The following is a 17,661-nucleotide window of genomic DNA, read 5'->3' as shown; positions in this document are numbered from 1 at the left end:
ACCTTAATTTTTATATACATGTTTTTTGTTTTAGTTTCGATACCATAACGAGTAACTCGACAATTTTTTTCTTTTAAGTCTGGTACTGCTATGAATATAGCTAATATCATGTTTGGGTTTTATGACCTTAGCGACCGATTTTGCCGCGCAACACGCGGGTAACTCAATCATCGGGCAAAGAATGCGAGATAAAAGTAGACCTTCCGTGAATCACATGACACGTAGGACATACACTTCCGTCCGTGTGACGTCTGCAGGGGTTGCCACCAAACCAAACGGCGTGAATCATGAGTCATAACGGTGTTATGTTAGTGTGTTTCGTTTCATTTCAATTTCATCATCCCTTTAACCATCTTCCCACACGCGCACCTGGCAGCGCGTGTCACCCACTCTCTTTGACCTTTTGACCTTTGAATTATATCTCTCACTCGAACCCAAACACAACACCACGAAGCCGGCGATCACTCACACACACACACACACACACACACACACACACTCCACTGGCAAATAATACTAATAATAATTAAAAAACACCCACCAAATCACAATTCACCTCACAACATACTTTTATTCATTTCTTTGGGATCATCGAATTGAATCTAAGAGGATCTTAATTCTCAACCTAGGGTTTCCATATTCAAACTCAAAATTAGACTCTTCCTAATCGAATTCAACCTCCGATCTACTCAATAACAGCTTCGAATTGGTTATCCAATAGCCATGGATGTTGATTCATCGATGACGTCATCGGTGGAGGTTGATGACGGTAGCAACAACAGTAACAGTAACGGTAACGGTAACGGTTCTGGACCGGAGGAGCAGGTGGATGATAAGTTATTTTTGGCGAAGGAGGAGTCTCCGAGTCCGGTGAGTGGGCCCAGGCATGCTCCTAATTATTCTGTGGTGAATGCTGTTTTGGACAAGAAGGAAGACGGTCCCGGGCCGAGGTGTGGGCATACTTTGACGGCGGTTGCTGCGGTTGGGGAGGAAGGAAGTGCGGGTTATATGGGACCTAGGCTGATACTCTTCGGTGGCGCGACTGCTCTCGAGGGGAATTCGGCTAATGCTGCCGCTCCTACCTCGCCTGGAGGCGCTGGAATCCGTATGTGTCATAATTTAAGTATTGTATATGGTAGTTTGTTTATTATGCCAAAAATATAAATGATCTGGCTTTAGGTAGCTGCAAAGTTGAATTAGCAGAAAACGCGTGTTTTTATTTGTTATTCGTGTTACAGGTTTATCTGGTGCGACTGCGGATGTGCACTGTTATGATGTGTTGACGAATAAATGGTCAAGGTTATTGTTTTTACTTAATAGACTATTGATACTCTTTGTTTTTTATATAATGTTTGTAATCAAGCGAGATGCATTTTTTCTACAATTTATTAAGCTAGCAAGAAATTTGCAGAATAACTCCTTTTGGAGAACCGCCTACACCGAGGGCGGCTCATGTGGCAACTGCTGTGGGTACAATGGTGGTTATTCAGGTGTGGTATTTTGACAATTTATGAACTTTATACAACCTTTTTTTTTCTGTTATATATATTTACGGTTTTGTTAAATGAACTTAGGGTGGAATTGGTCCAGCTGGTCTATCTGCTGAAGATCTACATGTTCTTGATCTAACGCAGCAGCGGCCTCGATGGCATAGGTTTGAACGTGAAATATATGAATTTTTTTAACTTGTACATGTGTACATATGTTGAAAGTTGCGGTGTTTGCAAACTTGGTTAGTAAAATGTATTTGATTTTTGTAGAGTGGTGGTCCAAGGCCCAGGTCCAGGCCCACGGTATGGGCATGTTATGGCTCTTGTGGGGCAAAGGTATCTTATGGCAATTGGTGGAAATGATGGTCAGTTTCTTCTAATGACTGTTTCACTTAGTTTTCAAGTTCTTTTTCAGAGACTTAATGCATATGCTGATTTATTAACAGGAAAACGGCCTCTTGCTGATGTGTGGGCCTTGGATACGGCTGCAAAACCATATGAGTGGCAGAAGTTAGAACCAGAGGGAGAGGGTCCACCACCATGCATGTATGTCTACTAATGTTCTTTATATCTATATTCATAGTTTTATGGGAAATAGCTTTTGTTTTCATTAATCTGTGTTTGGCCATGATAATATCTTCTTCTTCAAGTTCTTGATATATAAGTTGGCCTTGACTTAAATTTGTGGATTGTTGATACCTATAGCTGACTTGTATTTGCTCATCCTTACTAAATCAGTTACTATGTTTATGTCTATATGTAGTATACATGAATGTAATTGTTGTATATCTAGAATTTTTTAATTACTTATTCTAATTTCCTTCGTTGTTTTCCATATTATTCCACCATCATTTGTCTTCTGTTGTGCATAGGATAAATATGGTAAATAAACTCTGAATCACATGTCTTTTCTTTTAAGTAAATATGCTATTTTGGAAAATTTTAGGCTGCCACTTGTTTAATAAAGTTTGTCTAATTGTCTCAATCAAGGTACACAAATGATCCATGTCTCACTCTGATGTAATACGAGATCTATCACATTATAAATATCATAATTTTGTATTCAATAAGATTTGTTGATAGTTTGTTAAATTTTTCAGATCAACAGTGATTATCATTTTAGGCATTTTTTTGCATTCCAATTTGATCAGCCAAGTTAAATTTTCCTTTCTCTACATTTGGTGGCTGATTATGCTAATTTAGAAAATTCTTGGCTGCGACTCGTCTGATAAAGTTTGTCAGATACATGTTCACAAAGACATATACAAGACCAATTAGTTATCAGTTTTGTGTAACTGTTGATAAGTTGATGAATTTGTTGCATTAGCTACGTGATTGGCCATATGCTTAGCTTTTTTTTAGGAAATCTTTTACATTCCAATTTAATCAGCTAATTTAATGTTTATTCTTCTCTGTGTATCTTTTGGTGATTGTAAATCCTGTGTGATGATTCCTTTGATATTTTGAATTTTTTTTATTTCTCTTATATCTTTGTCTGTATGACTATGCAAGTGATTATATATAAATTGTTCTTCTGCTGAGAAATTTTTGTACAGCTTATAGCATACTTCTGTTTTTTATATATATTTTTTGCTGTTTTGTCATTTGGTTCGTCCATTTTGATGTAGGTATGCTACCGCGAGTGCACGTTCTGATGGTCTTCTTTTGCTTTGTGGAGGGCGGGATGCAAATAGTGTGGTGAGAAATATGTTATAATTGTACCCAAATTTGACCATATATTTCCTAAACCAAAGTTATTGAAACCATGGAATTACTGAATAAAAAACCTAAGCTGACTCTTGAAAATTACATTTTGTTCAAGATCTTTCATTTTTCTGATAGTGTTGTGATTATTAAGAATATAACACTTCAACAGTCCCATGAAACCCTATGGGCTGTTGTATATTTAGTTATGCGTTGTGTTATCACTACAACTAATTGGTATATTTGCAAATTGCAGAACCTTGATGCTTTCCACCTTAAAAGTTAAAACTAAGTCACCATGATATACTAACCTGATTATATTTATATATGTTCATATCTGCAGCCTCTGGCAAGTGCTTATGGACTTGCAAAACACAGAGATGGTAGATGGGAATGGGCAATTGCTCCTGGGGTTTCACCATCTCCTCGATATCAACACGCCGCAGTTCGTTTTTCTTCCAAATACTAGTTATAGTACACGCACAAACACACACATGCAGAGTACGTAAAGGTGTTCAATTTTTGTTTTTAGGTCTTTGTTAATGCTAGGCTACATGTATCTGGTGGAGCACTTGGTGGTGGTCGCATGGTGGAGGATTCATCTAGTGTGGCAGGTCTGATTTAGTTTTGTGTTTTTTTTTAATATTATGCTATAATTCGTAGTCACGTGTTGCTCATTACATTTTTCATTTTTTGTATAGTTCTTGATACTGCAGCAGGAGTATGGTGTGATACAAAATCTGTTGTGACTTCACCAAGGACCGGTAGATACAGTGCTGATGCTGCTGGTGGAGATGCTGCGGTTGAATTAACAAGGCGGTGTAGGCATGCTGCTGCTGCTGTTGGTGATTTAATATTTGTTTATGGTGGTCTACGTGGAGGTAAGACCTGTTCATACATTTTAAAACTTAGGTTAATTCAATAGTTAATATTATGGTGTCTTATTTACTGTTGATTCTTTCATTGTAGGAGTATTGTTGGATGATCTTTTAGTTGCTGAAGACCTGGCTGCTGCTGAAATGACGTCAGCAGCATCACATGCAGCTGCTGCAGAAGCAGCCTCCGGTTCACAGGTAGGTAGGCCACCTGGACGGTATGGATTTGTTGATGACCGAACAAGGCAGCCAGATGCTGACGGTGCAGTTGTACTTGGGGATCCTGTTGCGCCACCTATAAATGGTGACATGCATACAGATATCAGCACTGAGAATGCTATGCTTCCTGGCTCAAGGTGGTTTTACTAATTTTGGTGTATGTTTATTTTTCTTAAACCTGACCCATTTTGACACACGTGGTTATATTTGTTATGCAGGAGACTTAGCAAAGGAGTTGAATACTTGGTAGAGGCATCGGCAGCTGAAGCCGAGGCCATTGCTAAAACCTTAGCTGCTGCAAAAGCCCGCCAGTCAAACGGAGAAGTTGACCTCCCAGATAGGGATCGTGGAGCTGAGGCGACTCCTAGTGGGAAACAAATGATAAAACCTGAATCTGATGTTGTAACTAATTCTGCGCCAACTGGCATACGGCTGCATCATCGAGCTGTCAGTATTATATTCACAGTTTTGCGTGCATGTACTGTACAACACATCTGATTTCCTTTGTTTTACAGGTGGTAGTAGCTGCAGAGACTGGTGGAGCATTAGGTGGAATGGTGAGACAGCTTTCTATAGACCAGTTTGAAAATGAAGGCAGAAGGGTTAGTTATGGGACCCCGGAAAATGCAACTGCTGCAAGGAAGCTTCTAGATCGCCAAATGTCAATTAACAGTGTCCCCAAAAAGGTAGACAAAAGTCCAGACATTATCTTTATGTAAATATATGTCTTTTGTTCATGAATAATAAATATTTTTTTTTTCAGGTGATAGCTCACCTATTGAAGCCTCGTGGGTGGAAACCGCCTGTTCGTCGACAGTTCTTTCTGGATTGCAATGAGATAGCTGATCTTTGTGATAGTTCTGAAAGAATATTTGCTAGTGAACCTACTGTTCTACAACTAAAGGCTTCTATTAAGATATTTGGTGATTTGCATGGGCAGTTTGGAGATCTCATGAGACTTTTTGATGAGTATGGATCTCCATCAACTGCTGGAGACATAGCGTAAGAGATCCTTCTACTACCAGATTAGCATTTTTATTTATTTATTAAGTTCATGTTTATAAATTACTTTCAATATTGAGTCATTCTTTGGTAAGTTGTTCATAACTTCTCACTTGACATGCTAATTTATATGCGTCATCTATCAGATATATCGACTATCTCTTCTTAGGAGATTATGTTGATCGGGGTCAACACAGCTTGGAAACCATTTGTCTGCTGTTAGCTTTAAAGGTACTACTTGTGTCTTTTACTACTGTGAAAAGTTGATTTGTTATGGTATGAAGCATGATTTACCATGTATGTATCAATTGGTTGACTTTTCAAGGTTGAGCATCCACACAATGTTCATTTAATTCGGGGGAATCATGAAGCTGCTGATATTAATGCACTTTTTGGATTTCGAATCGAGTGCATAGAGCGAATGGTAATAACATGTTCTTGATTTTGCTTATGTAGTTTTAGATTTAAGGTTATCCTGTTCTGGTAATGATCAGAGTTCATCTTAAAACAGGGTGAGAGAGATGGAATCTGGGTATGGCATCGAATAAACAGATTGTTCAACTGGTTGCCGCTTGCAGCTTTAATTGAGAAAAAGATTATTTGTATGCATGGTGGCATTGGTAGATCGATTAATCATATTGAGCAGATTGAAAACCTTCAGAGACCAATTACTATGGAAGCTGGTTCGATTGTACTTATGGATTTATTGTGGTTGGTCTTTTATTCATCTATTGTTTGATTTTGAACTGAATTTTGTTAGTGCACATCTTCTAACCGTTTATCTTTCTGAATAGGTCTGACCCCACTGAAAATGACAGTGTGGAAGGACTGAGACCCAATGCCAGAGGTCCTGGGTTGGTTACTTTTGGGGTGAGCATTGTTTCTAATTATTTATAATGGGAAATATTGGTTCATTGGTGCATTAACCATTTATTTTTTCATAAATAGCCTGATCGTGTGATGGAGTTCTGCAACAACAATGATCTCCAATTGATTGTACGTGCACATGAATGTGTAATGGACGGCTTTGAACGTTTTGCTCAAGGACATTTGATTACCCTTTTCTCAGCCACCAATTACTGTGGTAAATCTATCGTTCTTGATCCTTTTTATTATTTTATGATAAATAATAATTATCGTGTCAAGTATGAGAATTTTCATATTAATGATCCAAATTTCTAAATAAAATGATTTAGAGCATAGAATCCACTTATGGGTTATGATGCGCTACTTTTTAAAATACAACCCTAAATTGTCACCTCTGTTATAACTATATATATGTATTGATTATTTATATCTTGTTTTATTATTTAGGGACCGCAAATAATGCAGGCGCAATATTAGTTTTGGGTAGAGATCTTGTGGTGGTTCCAAAACTTATTCATCCACTGCCGCCAGCAATTTCGTCACAAGAAACTTCCCCTGAACGCCATAATACAGACGATACATGGATGCAGGTACTGTTTTACTTTGTTAGAAAATTTAACATTTTCATCACTTTGTAATGCTGGGAATTGATGTTAACTTTCATATATTATTCGTATTGTGGGGGTAGGAGCTTAATGCAAACAGGCCACCAACACCAACTAGAGGCCGTCCACAGGGCGCAAATGATCATGCCTCTCTAGCATGGATTTAGTTGGAATTTCATATCATACCATCCTTAAAATCAGTCGGAATGCTTGTTGTGGTTGGCGCACTTGAAAGATTTCAAGAATTTGCTTAGCCAGTCCACCCTACCCCACCTCACATCGTTTTGGTGCAACGTATTGAAAATGAAGATTTGAGACCACAAAAACCGCATCGAATGTGAGTTAGCAAACCCCTTTGTACATTGACAAATGGGGAGGTTTGAGTTATTGGTAGTGTTGGGTCTTCCTTTGTTGCTAGTTTTTTTTGACATGATATTTGTTTCTTGGTTAGATGTATTATTTGTTTAATTTTTTTTGTTGCTTATGTCAGAAGATAGAATGAGAGGATGAATGTATCATAGATGAGGTGGTGTTGTGTTATGTATGGACATATGGTGCAGGTGCAACATTAGAGTGAATGTTGCTCTCTTTTGGTAAAAAGATTGTGTGATTTGTTCTTTACTTGGCAGTGAGCAACCCTTGTTCTTAAGCGTTTGAATTCCTGTTTCATTCCCTTGACATAGGTGTGAGCAAATAACTGATTAACCAAATACGGTTCAACTTAAAATTTTGAGTTGAGTAGGGGCTTAAGACCGTACCAAACCTATGCACGCACCGGCCCTACCATTAGGGATATCCATGATTCAGTTTGACATCGTAAACAACTATTCAAAGCTTGTTTTTTGTTGCCGGTGGGTTGGTTTCATACCTTATTGAACACTTTTGGTTTGTGGTTAAAACCCAAAATTGGTCGTATTAAACCATCGTACCCGACCTTAAAAAATTTAAGGCGTTTCAAATTTAGTATTTTGGTTTATAGGTAGAGATGCAAATAGATATGGCAGAACTACAATACGATATCTTTTTGTTGCATTGGTTTTTATTGATTCCAACTATCATTTTTTGGTCATTGTCGGTCTCAACTAACGAATTGGCTAATAACGATCCCACTTTTTATCATATTTGTTTCTAATGGTTTGCAACTAACAGAATTCTAACGCTGTGAGATGCAAGTCGTTGAAAAAACGTTCTTGGTTGGAAAACTCTAGAACCATCGTTAGAATTGGTTTGTGGTGTTCAAGTTCAAGTTGAGTTTTCAGGTAATAAATGTGATTTTTCTGGCAAAAAACATTATTCCGATGGCCTGCAAGTAACGACGTTAAGGTTCAATCAGCTGTTACCAAAATCAAACACTTTTACACTTGCCTCCATCTCTTTAAACGAATGTGCCTTGCTGGAGTTCCAGATAGTGAGTACTCTATGAGTATTGCAATCAGGTGTTGTTGTCAGTCGCATCGCACCAATGACGCCTTTGCCCTCCTAGCCTGTTGCCTCAGGCGATCCGTTGTACCAGATGCTGCCTTGTATAATACGCTCTTAGACGGACTTGTTCTAGAAGATAGACTTCCTGAGGCTCAGAGATTGTTTAAGAAGCTCATCAACCACAAACTTTGTGAACCTACTGTAGTTACATTTTCCACAATGATTAAAGGCCTTTGCAAGTTTGGCAATAATGATACAGCCATCCGTTTGCTTAGGCACATGGATGTAAAAGGCATTAAGCCTAATGTCGTTGCGTATAGCACCATCATTGATAGTCTTTGCAAGGACAAATTGATAGACGATGCCTTCAAGCTTTTCAAAGAAATGGTATTCCACAAAGGCATTCTACCAGATGTCGTCACATATACCTCTTTGATTCATGGCCTTTGTATCTTCGGTCATTGGGATGAGGTCCATAAGTTGCTAAAAGAGATGGAGGATCAAGGGATCTCTCCTAATTCGCAAACCTTTAACATTTTAGTTGATGCATTTTGCAAGGAAGGTAAGGTGAATGAAGCGGAGGCTGTTATAGACATCATGCTTGAGAGAGGTGAGGTTCCCGACATCATGACATACAATGCACTTATCGATGGTTATTGTTTGCGAGGTGAAATGACCAAAGCCATGGCAGCTTTTGATGCACTTACGTCTAGAGGTCTTGTCCCTGATGTTGTTACTTATAGCAGCTTGTTGAACGGGTATTGCAAGAATTTGAAAATAGAAGAAGCCATGAATATGTTTCATGAGATGATAATAATTGGTTTGAAACCCAATATTGTCACTTATAGCACCATGTTGCAGGCATTGTTTCGGGTCGGCCGATGTGGAGATGCACGCAAACTCTTAGATGGGATGCGATCACAAGGCCAAATTCCAAATGAATTTACTTATGGAATAATTTTAGACGGCCTTTGTAACAACCATCAAGTAGAAGAGGCACTCTCCTTGTTTCGTTTGGTGGGTGATAGCAAATTATATAATAATATCGCGGTGTACACAATCCTTATTGAAGGTGCAGGCAAATGTGGGAGGCTTGATGTTGCAAGGGATCTTTTCCATGACTTTATTGTAAAAGGTTTGCAACCTAATCTGCGCACATATAGCGTGATTATCAATGGCTTATGTGGGGAAGGTCTAGTTAAGGAAGCAAAGGACTTGTTTCTTATAATGGGCGAGAGTGGGTGTCCGCCAAATAATGTTACTTACCGTCTTCTTCTTCAAGGATATCTTAAGAACCAACGTTATGATGATGTAGAGATGCTTTTACATGAAATGGATGGAAAAAGTTACTCACTTGATGCTACAACTGTATCATTGTTAATAGATCGGATTGCAACTGGTTCAGTAAATAGAAGTATGCTTAAGTTGATAGGTAAGCTTGTCCCAAAAGAATTGATCAAAACTCTTGCCTAGATAATAGTCTGGGAGAGAGACCGAAATAGTGACCGAGTGACTTTTCTATTAGTTTGTGAAATGAGGAATGAAGATTGTACCTAGAAAATGTAGTAAGTTGGAGAGATGTAACATTTGGGCATTTTCTATTTAATGAATTGAAAACCTTAAAATAATATTATTTTGTTGTAGTTTAAAATGTTCTACTAATTTCATGGATGCACTAGCAGCTATGTGTTGTTTATGATTTATATTTCGCTTCCGCTGTTACACATTTTGAGACACTATATGTTGGCTCCTGTTTTTATATGTATAAAGTAGATATCACTACTGTTGTTTTGTGAAATCAGCTCTGAATTGAAACTCAACTCCAAATATTCAAACATATATTGGCCTGCTACTGTAGCTGTAAATGAATTAAGTTTGATCTTTACTCAAATAGAGACATAGAGTCATTGTCAGTTTCAGCAAGATGTTTGGAAAATCTACAGCAGTGTTGAGAATTCAGAAGTAATATTAGGCTGAAATAACATGTTGCAGAATCAACGGAACACGAGCATGCCAATGATGCAAAGGGTCCTGCTAATAAGACACCCAACTCCAAAATTCAAACACCGTTCATACGTGTCGTATAGCTTACACGAGTCATATAGACTTCCTTGCTATGACAACACACCAGCTTTTCTAAAATCTAGTCAGTTCCAAAAGGTACATTTAGATATTTTACTTATTTTAAAATATTGAAAACTTGTTAAATTATTTGATTTATATTGATAAAAGAATGATTTGTGTAGAAGATTTTGCATTATTTTCTACAACTTCACAGTAGTTTGCATTTTTTTTATTTCAGTTTTGACCTGCAGGAATTTATTGACCAAAATGTTGACTAATGTCAATATGCTGCATATTGAGAATTTGAATTTGAATTTGAATTGAAAATGAAACAGAAATGAATTTAATTTTCAGTTTGACTGATTGAAACTAAAATTGGTAAAAACTGACTTTCCTTGAATTAGTATAAAAATAAAATAAAATAAAATAAGCCTCTCCTCTTTCAGAATTATTTTAAAGAAATTTTGATTTTTTTTCCTAAAACTAATAGGTGTGGATGTCAAACCTCACTATCATTAATTTATATGGGAGATATGAGGGATGATCCTGGCTTGCCAGGGTTCGAGTCCTGATCTCACCTGGTTTTACCGGCTCCTCGCTGTCGTGCCGTTTGGCGGGCGTGGGGGTCGGGTTTTATCCGAGTAATCCCTCAATAGGTGGACCGCTAGGGGCTCCGGACGTCCAGACTAGTGGCCGGCTCGGGCTACCTTTAGCCAATGGGGGCCGCGTACGGAGTACCCGACGTTACTTAGTTGGTCGTTCTAAAAAAAATAGGTGTGGATGTCATTTTGCTTTTCAATTTATAGTGTCATGTCAGCGTCACATCATATCTCACTTTACTTCGCCATCTTTCATAAAACTCTGGAAATGGTTACCAATTCACCACTTTCCTCTCTTTTCAAATAAAATAATAATATTGATATAAGTAACATTAATTTAATATAACTTAAATAAAAATATTAAATTTTGAGTACAAACGTAAAATTAAAAAAATATTAAATTTCGAGTATCCATCGTTGTCGGGTAGTCAAAAAAACATAAATATATTTCGACAAGCTTATCAAGGCCGTTTACGAGACAAAAAGCTATATTTTTTCAAAACAAATATCTTTTTGTTAAAATTTATTCCAGGGTGTTCATAAAAAAATAATATAGAAACTTATGTATTTAGTTTTTTTTTAAGTTAACAAAAACATGTTATTAACTAAAAGCTATTTAACCTATCTAAATAATTATCATAAGTTTTTTTCAAAAAAAAATTACAATTAAAATATTAAATAAAACACATCATGTTAAAAAAGCACATATTCTTTTCCACAACTCCACCCCCCCCCCCCCCTCAACCTACAACTTCAGATCTATCAAGTCTCAACCCCATCCTCAAATTTCAATTTTTAATCTTTTTCTCTATGTGGTAGATTCAATAAACTAACACCCATTTAAAAGATGGGAAGATTTTAAAGTTGACCGGCAATTTCATCGGGAAAATCTCCACAAAATTTTTACCGATTTATGAATTTGGGCGGCACCAACAACAATGGGGTGGTGTTTGCCGGCGGAACCGCCCACCACGTCAGCAGTTCAGCGGCAAAACGGTTTCCACACCGTATAGCCTAAGATGCAATAAATCACCGTTTATATGTTGTTAGGGTAAGGTTAAAATATTAAGTACAACAAATATGAGAAAAAATGAAAGAAGTCTAATCCATTTATTTAAGATTTGAATGTTAGAGATTAATTTAAGAATAAAATTTGATGAGAATGACATGAAGGTAATAACCTACTTATGATGTCTTTCTCTTTCCACATACAAGGCACATGTCAATTTTTTTTATCATTTTAAAACGTCTATAACGTTTTCGTACGATATATTTTTTTAGAAATTTTGGTTACCATAATAACAAGCGTTTTTTTATATTTAATATTAAGAGAAATCTGCATTTTGTCTCCCTGGTTTATATCGTCGCGCGATGGGTTAACTCCTAAAAAAGATTTTGCGAACTTTGGGCCCCTATGTTTCTCCGGCGGGTTCTTCTGACTCCTACCGTCAGTTGACCATAGGTATTTTAGTAATAATACCAAGATATCAAGGGTATTTTAGTAATCTTCTTCTAATAAATAATAATAATAATAATAATAATAATAATAATAATCATCATCATCGTAGCAACAACAGCTACATGACATCTATCTTTATTATATACTAATATATTATATTCATATACCATCAGCAGCATTATATTAACAACATATACCAATTGCAGATTTCTCTAATAATAATAATAATAATCATATCATATTCATACAACATAACAAATCATATTCATACATCAAATTCATCTTCATATATTGAACATACTGAACAATGATAACAATAGTAATCTTCATCTTCATATTATTGAACATAACAGTAATAATCATCATCAAGCCGCTCCCCCGTCGCCGTTCGATTAATTGCCTCCGGTGATGGTTTGTTAGAGATCCTGTGAGTCGGAACGGGTTTTCGGAACTCCGGCGACGGCGTGGTGACGTTTCAGATGTCGGATAATGAAAGAATCCATCGCTTCTTAAACACATAATGCAATCCGTAAACCAATCCAATAACCAAACTCCTAAACCCCAACACTCCAAAAACATCACAAACAGAGAATCAAACGGTACGGCACCGGAGGCCGCCATGGCAAACGCCGGAACGGTGCCGGAGCGAGTGGCGGCGATGATTGAGGGTTCAGCGATGAACGGTGCCGGAGCCGCCATGGCAGACGCCGGATCCGGTGGGGGCAAACACGGCGGCCGCGGGCGTCGCTTTGGTGTGGAGAACATGAAGAAGAATGAGAATAAGAGCAGGAAGGTGGGTTTGTTAAGGATTCCGGCGGCAGCCGTCGACTTTGTGGGTTTCCGGCGGCGGCGGAGAACAGGAAGAAGAAGAAGAGCAGAAGGAGAAGAATGTGTTGTGAAATTGAAATGGGTTTGGGGATAGGGTTAGTTTGAAGGTGATAGGGTTAGATGAATATTATTATTATTATTATTATTATTATTATTATTATTATCTAATAATAATGAAAGAAAGATAAGTTTTATAACAAATATTAGTTTAGTTCAACTGGTTGGTCTTGTGGGTTTTTAAACTAGGGGTCGGGGGTTCGAACCCCACCCTTTACACGAAATTTGGAAGTTAGTTTTAGGATTAATTATAGGCTCAGGGGTAAAACGGTCATTTCAACGTTTTTTGGTCGGTCAACTCGCGGTCAACTGACGGCAAGGAGACAGATTGACCCGCCAAAATTTCACGGTGGTCCATATTTCGCAAAATCTTTTTCAGTGGTTAACCCGTCGAACGACGATATAAATCAGGGAGGCAAAATGCAGATTTCTCTAATATTAATATCATATTGTTATATAAAAATAAGTTTTGAGTTTTTTTATATTGTGTTATTTGGCTGTCCATTGTGTTTTTTAATTATGTTTTGTATGCATTGTGTTATAGATTTTGGTCATTATGTTTTTTAATTAGTACTTGTATTAAAGATAAAAATTAAAACAAAGATTACATCATTGTGTCTTTATGCTCAATATTTGTATTTCTACTTATCGTTGTGTTTTGGTCATTGTGCTCAACATTCACTTAAGTTGAGAAAAATAGTATTATGTTCATTGTGTATTACGTTCAAGTCATTGTATAATATATATTACATTGTGTTTTACGTTTCAGGTCATTATGCTATATGTACTTACCATTGTGTCTTACGTTTCAGGCAATTGTGTTATATGTATTCATTATTGTGTTTTACATTTTAGGTTATTGTAACATCACTGAAATTTGGAGTTAAAAATATTAAGCTTCCAAAGTCAAGGGACCAAATCTGCCAAATTCCAAACTTCAAGGTTAAAAATGAAAAATCTGATTCTTTGGTTGATCGCGATACGCGACGGCCTTAGGGTCAAGGTTATCGTGTATCGCGATGACCCTTCTGACAAAGTATGACACGTGGCCACGTGGCAACCGGTGGCACTATGTGTTTCCACGTGTCACCACGTGGCAGATCGATCGCCACCGCCACGTGTCAACACGTGGCACAACGCCTGCCACGTGGTAGGTCTAAAGGGTGACTGGGATGAGCTACGTCGCGATACGCGACGGATGACCAAGGAAGCCATCGCGTATCGCGATGATCCTCCTGGTTAGCCTATATATAGTAAGCCACGGGTTTATGTTTCTCACACATACAACTCTCTCTCTAACATCTCTCTAAACCTTGGGAAACGTGTCCTCGATCCACCTAGATAAGCGTGCCCCGATTTCTCGTTTTCCATGTCGTTTTCGTGCCACAACCCCGACGACATACCAAAGAAGAAGGTGTTATAATCCCAACATTCCGGTGATCCGCTTCATAAGGCGTGCCGACGAGAGAAGGAGTTTTGGTGTCTTATAAAGCGTGTCAAGGTTGAGTATTGATCAAGGAAGTATTGAAAGAGTGGAAGACGTCGAAGTGCTGCTCGATTGGGTTTGATAAGCCAAGCAAAGGTAGACATAATGCCCAAATGAAATAAATGATAAAATATTATAAAAGGCTTAAAACCCCAAGTTGAGGTTATACTCGATACCTCGAAAATAAAAGAAATATATAACAAAGAAAAGAAAAGAAAAGAAAAGAAGAGAAAAGAAAAGAAAAATATATGTATATAAAAGACTAAAGGTCTTATGTATATATGTGTGATTATATATATATACATATATGATTTTTTGTTATAATTATTATTTAAGTAATAATGAATATTCTTAAATAATAAAGAAAAGAAATATACGCTTCTTAAAGAAGAAGAAACGTAGAGTTTAAATAAAATAAAGTTAGCTATAGGTTAATTTATAAAAGAAAGATATTTTAAACTTAAGGTTTTAAAGTAAAAGAATATATAATCGAGGTAACGATTATAAAAGACTAAAGGTCTTAAGTCGGATTGTATATCCGACTAACAAAAAGGTTATACTCGTACTATAGGTGCGAGATAGCAACGGGAAAGACCCTCGGATGGTGTTTGAAGCCAATCCAAAGCAAAAAGGTGAATACGCCCTAAACTTTACAAACTTGTTTTAAAACGAGTCAAATGTGTTATGTGAAAAGATTTACATGAGACTACGTGTCTCTAAAAACATTTATAAACAAAAGTAAAAACCTAGCCTTCAGGCTGTAGTATACGTTTGTCTGGATCCTTACATATGTGGTAATATGCGGTGGGCACATCGCACCACATTTGGTTATAGTACGCTCGCCTGCGGGGAGTAATGACCATGTGTATACATATGGTACTTAAGTAATGCGAACGATGCAGTGTTTGCTGAGGTGCTATGAGTAGAGACTTGAGTTTATAAATTGTATTGTTTTATAACTTGATTATTCTTAAGCCACAATGGGCCGGACCTAAGTTATGTCTCGAGGGGTAATCAAGTAAAAGAAAATATTTTAGCGTCAGCATATTCACCAGCATTCGTTGCTGACGTTAACATTTTGCAGGTAACCAAGATTAGGACTTGAAGAACGAAGTGCTCAAGAATCCGATGGCTCGGATCTTTTTGATAAAACTTAAATATTAAAGATGGTGGTTTGTAAACTATAAACAAGTAATCTTAAATGGGAACTTTTGTTCCATCTTTTGTAATGTAAATATTTACACTTTAAATCCACATGTTCCATAAGTCTTCCGCATTAAACCGTAACTCTGATTTATTTACAAATGTGGTACCAACTGTGACAACTGCCCTATCCGACCCGACCCGACCCAGGTACCCGTTTTCGAATCCGATTCTTTTTATGATTTAAAATTTGATTATTAACCTTTGTAATTTAACATTTAATAAATCATATATATTTGTATATTACTTACTAATAATAATTTCCTTCCCGCCTTCTTCTCTCTTTCTTTCCGCCGTTCCGCCTCTTTCTCTTTCTTGTCGCCATTCCGCCTCTTTCTCTCTTGTCGCCGTCCCGCCCCTCTGCTTAACCCTTACGCCTTGAACCCCCCTTTTTCTCTTAACTCCTTGCTTGTCCTTTGGTTCTTTCCGCCTAAGGATGTCTGCGCAGCTCCACGCGCCAGACTCCTTGCAAGGAAGCCTGCGTGAAGACCAGCTGTTTCTAGGCGAACTGTTCCCGCAGCGCGCTAAGGACTGGAGTTCTCCACACGGCGCGCTAAGAATTGTAATTCTTCCCGCGGCGCGCTAAGAATTGTAATTCTTCCCGCGGCGCGCTGAGGATTGTAGTTCTTCCCGCGGCGCGCTGAGGATTGTAGTTCTTCCCGCGGCGCGCTAGGAATTATTCGGTCTGCCTTCGCCCTCGCGCGTGCGCTCGAGTCTTCTCGCGCTAGACCTCAAGTCTTTTCTTCTGTTTTATCCAGCCTGTTTGCTTTGTGATATCTTATCTTCTGTGCTGTTGACCTAACCTGCCTTATGTCTGAAAAGCCACTTTCGGCGCAGCATGCGCACCAACCCTATTGGTTGGCAGAAAAAGTGACTGACATTATCTTTTGAGATCTGCTTTTCCAGAACCTTTACCTGACACCTCCTTTGCTTTATTCTGTTCCTGTCAGCCTTTTTCCCTTGTCCCCTGCAGCTACCATATCTTTTGATATCTTTTACTTTTCTGATCTTTTGCTTTTTGATATCTTTTGCTTGATTCTGTAGAAGATCTTTTCCCCTTTTCTAGGGATTGTGTTCCCTAGGGTTTTCCTATATATAATGCTACTTTCTTTATACTTAAACACTACACACACAAACACTTAATTTCCTTCTCCTTGCTCTCTGCCGTTGTTCCTCAGCCGCCTCTCCTCTCTTTGCCTCCGTTTTCTCCTCTGTCCTCCCTGCATTTCCGGTAATATATATATATAATAATTTGTTTAAGATACATATTACTAATGGTTACATATATTCAAGACTTAAAACCAATCGATAAACCAATAAACTCTTATTTATAGGTTAACTTGTGCTTGTTTAAAAGTTGGTTCTTGCATTATCTTTCAACGCACCGTTTACATGTGAGTAATCTAGTACCTAATCCCTTTTTATTTTTTTTACGTTTTGGGATGTTCATGTGTTCGTACAAACTTGAGTCTTAAACTTGTTTATGAACTTTCGTCGCGCAGTATCCCATGTGTAGGGACGTTTACTTGGCTGTTTATTTGTATGTGTGAATCATTAACCGCTTTGTTCGGCCTATTTCGAAGTTTTCATGGATCCATTAGATGAACACGGGAGACCTATCGTTTACGGTTTTCTTTTGTTTACACGTGCACAGATGATTTCTTGTTTTTGTGCTCAATTGGGAGCACGGATTGAACTATGAGCTATGATCTATTTAGGCTTGATCACAATCTGATTACACCCTTGTTAAACACCAGATTTACACATGTTGCGCGCAGATC

The 17,661-nt window shown here is 37.7% G+C and overlaps 2 protein-coding genes across 3 annotated transcripts; both read left to right on the top strand.

The window, feature by feature from the left end:
- The first annotated feature begins 392 nt into the window (after window positions 1-392).
- On the top strand, window positions 393-7,383 carry LOC143559999 (serine/threonine-protein phosphatase BSL3-like). Of its 2 annotated transcripts, XM_077048418.1 has the most exons (21): window positions 394-1,105; window positions 1,239-1,299; window positions 1,412-1,490; window positions 1,575-1,654; window positions 1,761-1,855; window positions 1,937-2,036; window positions 3,119-3,188; window positions 3,538-3,639; window positions 3,727-3,808; window positions 3,896-4,075; window positions 4,164-4,425; window positions 4,507-4,735; window positions 4,804-4,974; window positions 5,052-5,290; window positions 5,437-5,521; window positions 5,616-5,714; window positions 5,802-6,001; window positions 6,085-6,160; window positions 6,239-6,374; window positions 6,605-6,747; window positions 6,846-7,383. In XM_077048418.1, the coding sequence occupies exons 1-21, from the start codon at window positions 724-726 to the stop codon at window positions 6,927-6,929; spliced, it is 2,955 nt and encodes a 984-aa protein (XP_076904533.1). In that variant the 5' UTR covers window positions 394-723; the 3' UTR covers window positions 6,930-7,383. The 2 variants fall into 2 exon arrangements, with proteins under 2 accessions (XP_076904528.1, XP_076904533.1); XM_077048413.1 differs by having other exon boundaries at window positions 393-1,105; window positions 1,761-2,036.
- A 705-nt stretch (window positions 7,384-8,088) lies between these two features.
- Window positions 8,089-9,763, top strand: LOC143560016 (uncharacterized). The gene has a single exon (XM_077048427.1). It carries the CDS (start codon window positions 8,146-8,148, stop codon window positions 9,655-9,657), a length of 1,512 nt encoding a protein of 503 aa, XP_076904542.1. The 5' UTR covers window positions 8,089-8,145; the 3' UTR covers window positions 9,658-9,763.
- The last annotated feature ends 7,898 nt before the right edge of the window (window positions 9,764-17,661 follow it).

The sequence above is a fragment of the Bidens hawaiensis genome, unplaced genomic scaffold (assembly GCF_021521415.1).
Source record: "Bidens hawaiensis isolate Kalapana, Puna unplaced genomic scaffold, B.hawaiensis_p1.1 tig00001093_1, whole genome shotgun sequence".
NCBI classification, from domain to species: Eukaryota; Viridiplantae; Streptophyta; class Magnoliopsida; order Asterales; family Asteraceae; genus Bidens; species Bidens hawaiensis.
The sequence above is the reverse complement of the archived record's forward strand: the minus strand, read 5'-3'. Positions and strand labels throughout refer to the sequence as shown.

What these genes read in the sequence shown, in the direction of transcription:
- LOC143560016 (XM_077048427.1), top strand. Translation starts at nt 8,146, where the DNA reads ATGTGCCTTGCTGGAGTTCCAGATAGTGAGTACTCTATGAGTATTGCA.
- LOC143559999 (XM_077048413.1), top strand. Translation starts at nt 724, where the DNA reads ATGGATGTTGATTCATCGATGACGTCATCGGTGGAGGTTGATGACGGT. An exon ending in TTGACGAATAAATGGTCAAG is followed by an intron (nt 1,300 to 1,411) that starts GTTATTGTTTTT and finishes AGAAATTTGCAG; the next exon opens with AATAACTCCTTTTGGAGAAC. An exon ending in CTGGGTTGGTTACTTTTGGG is followed by an intron (nt 6,161 to 6,238) that starts GTGAGCATTGTT and finishes TTTCATAAATAG; the next exon opens with CCTGATCGTGTGATGGAGTT.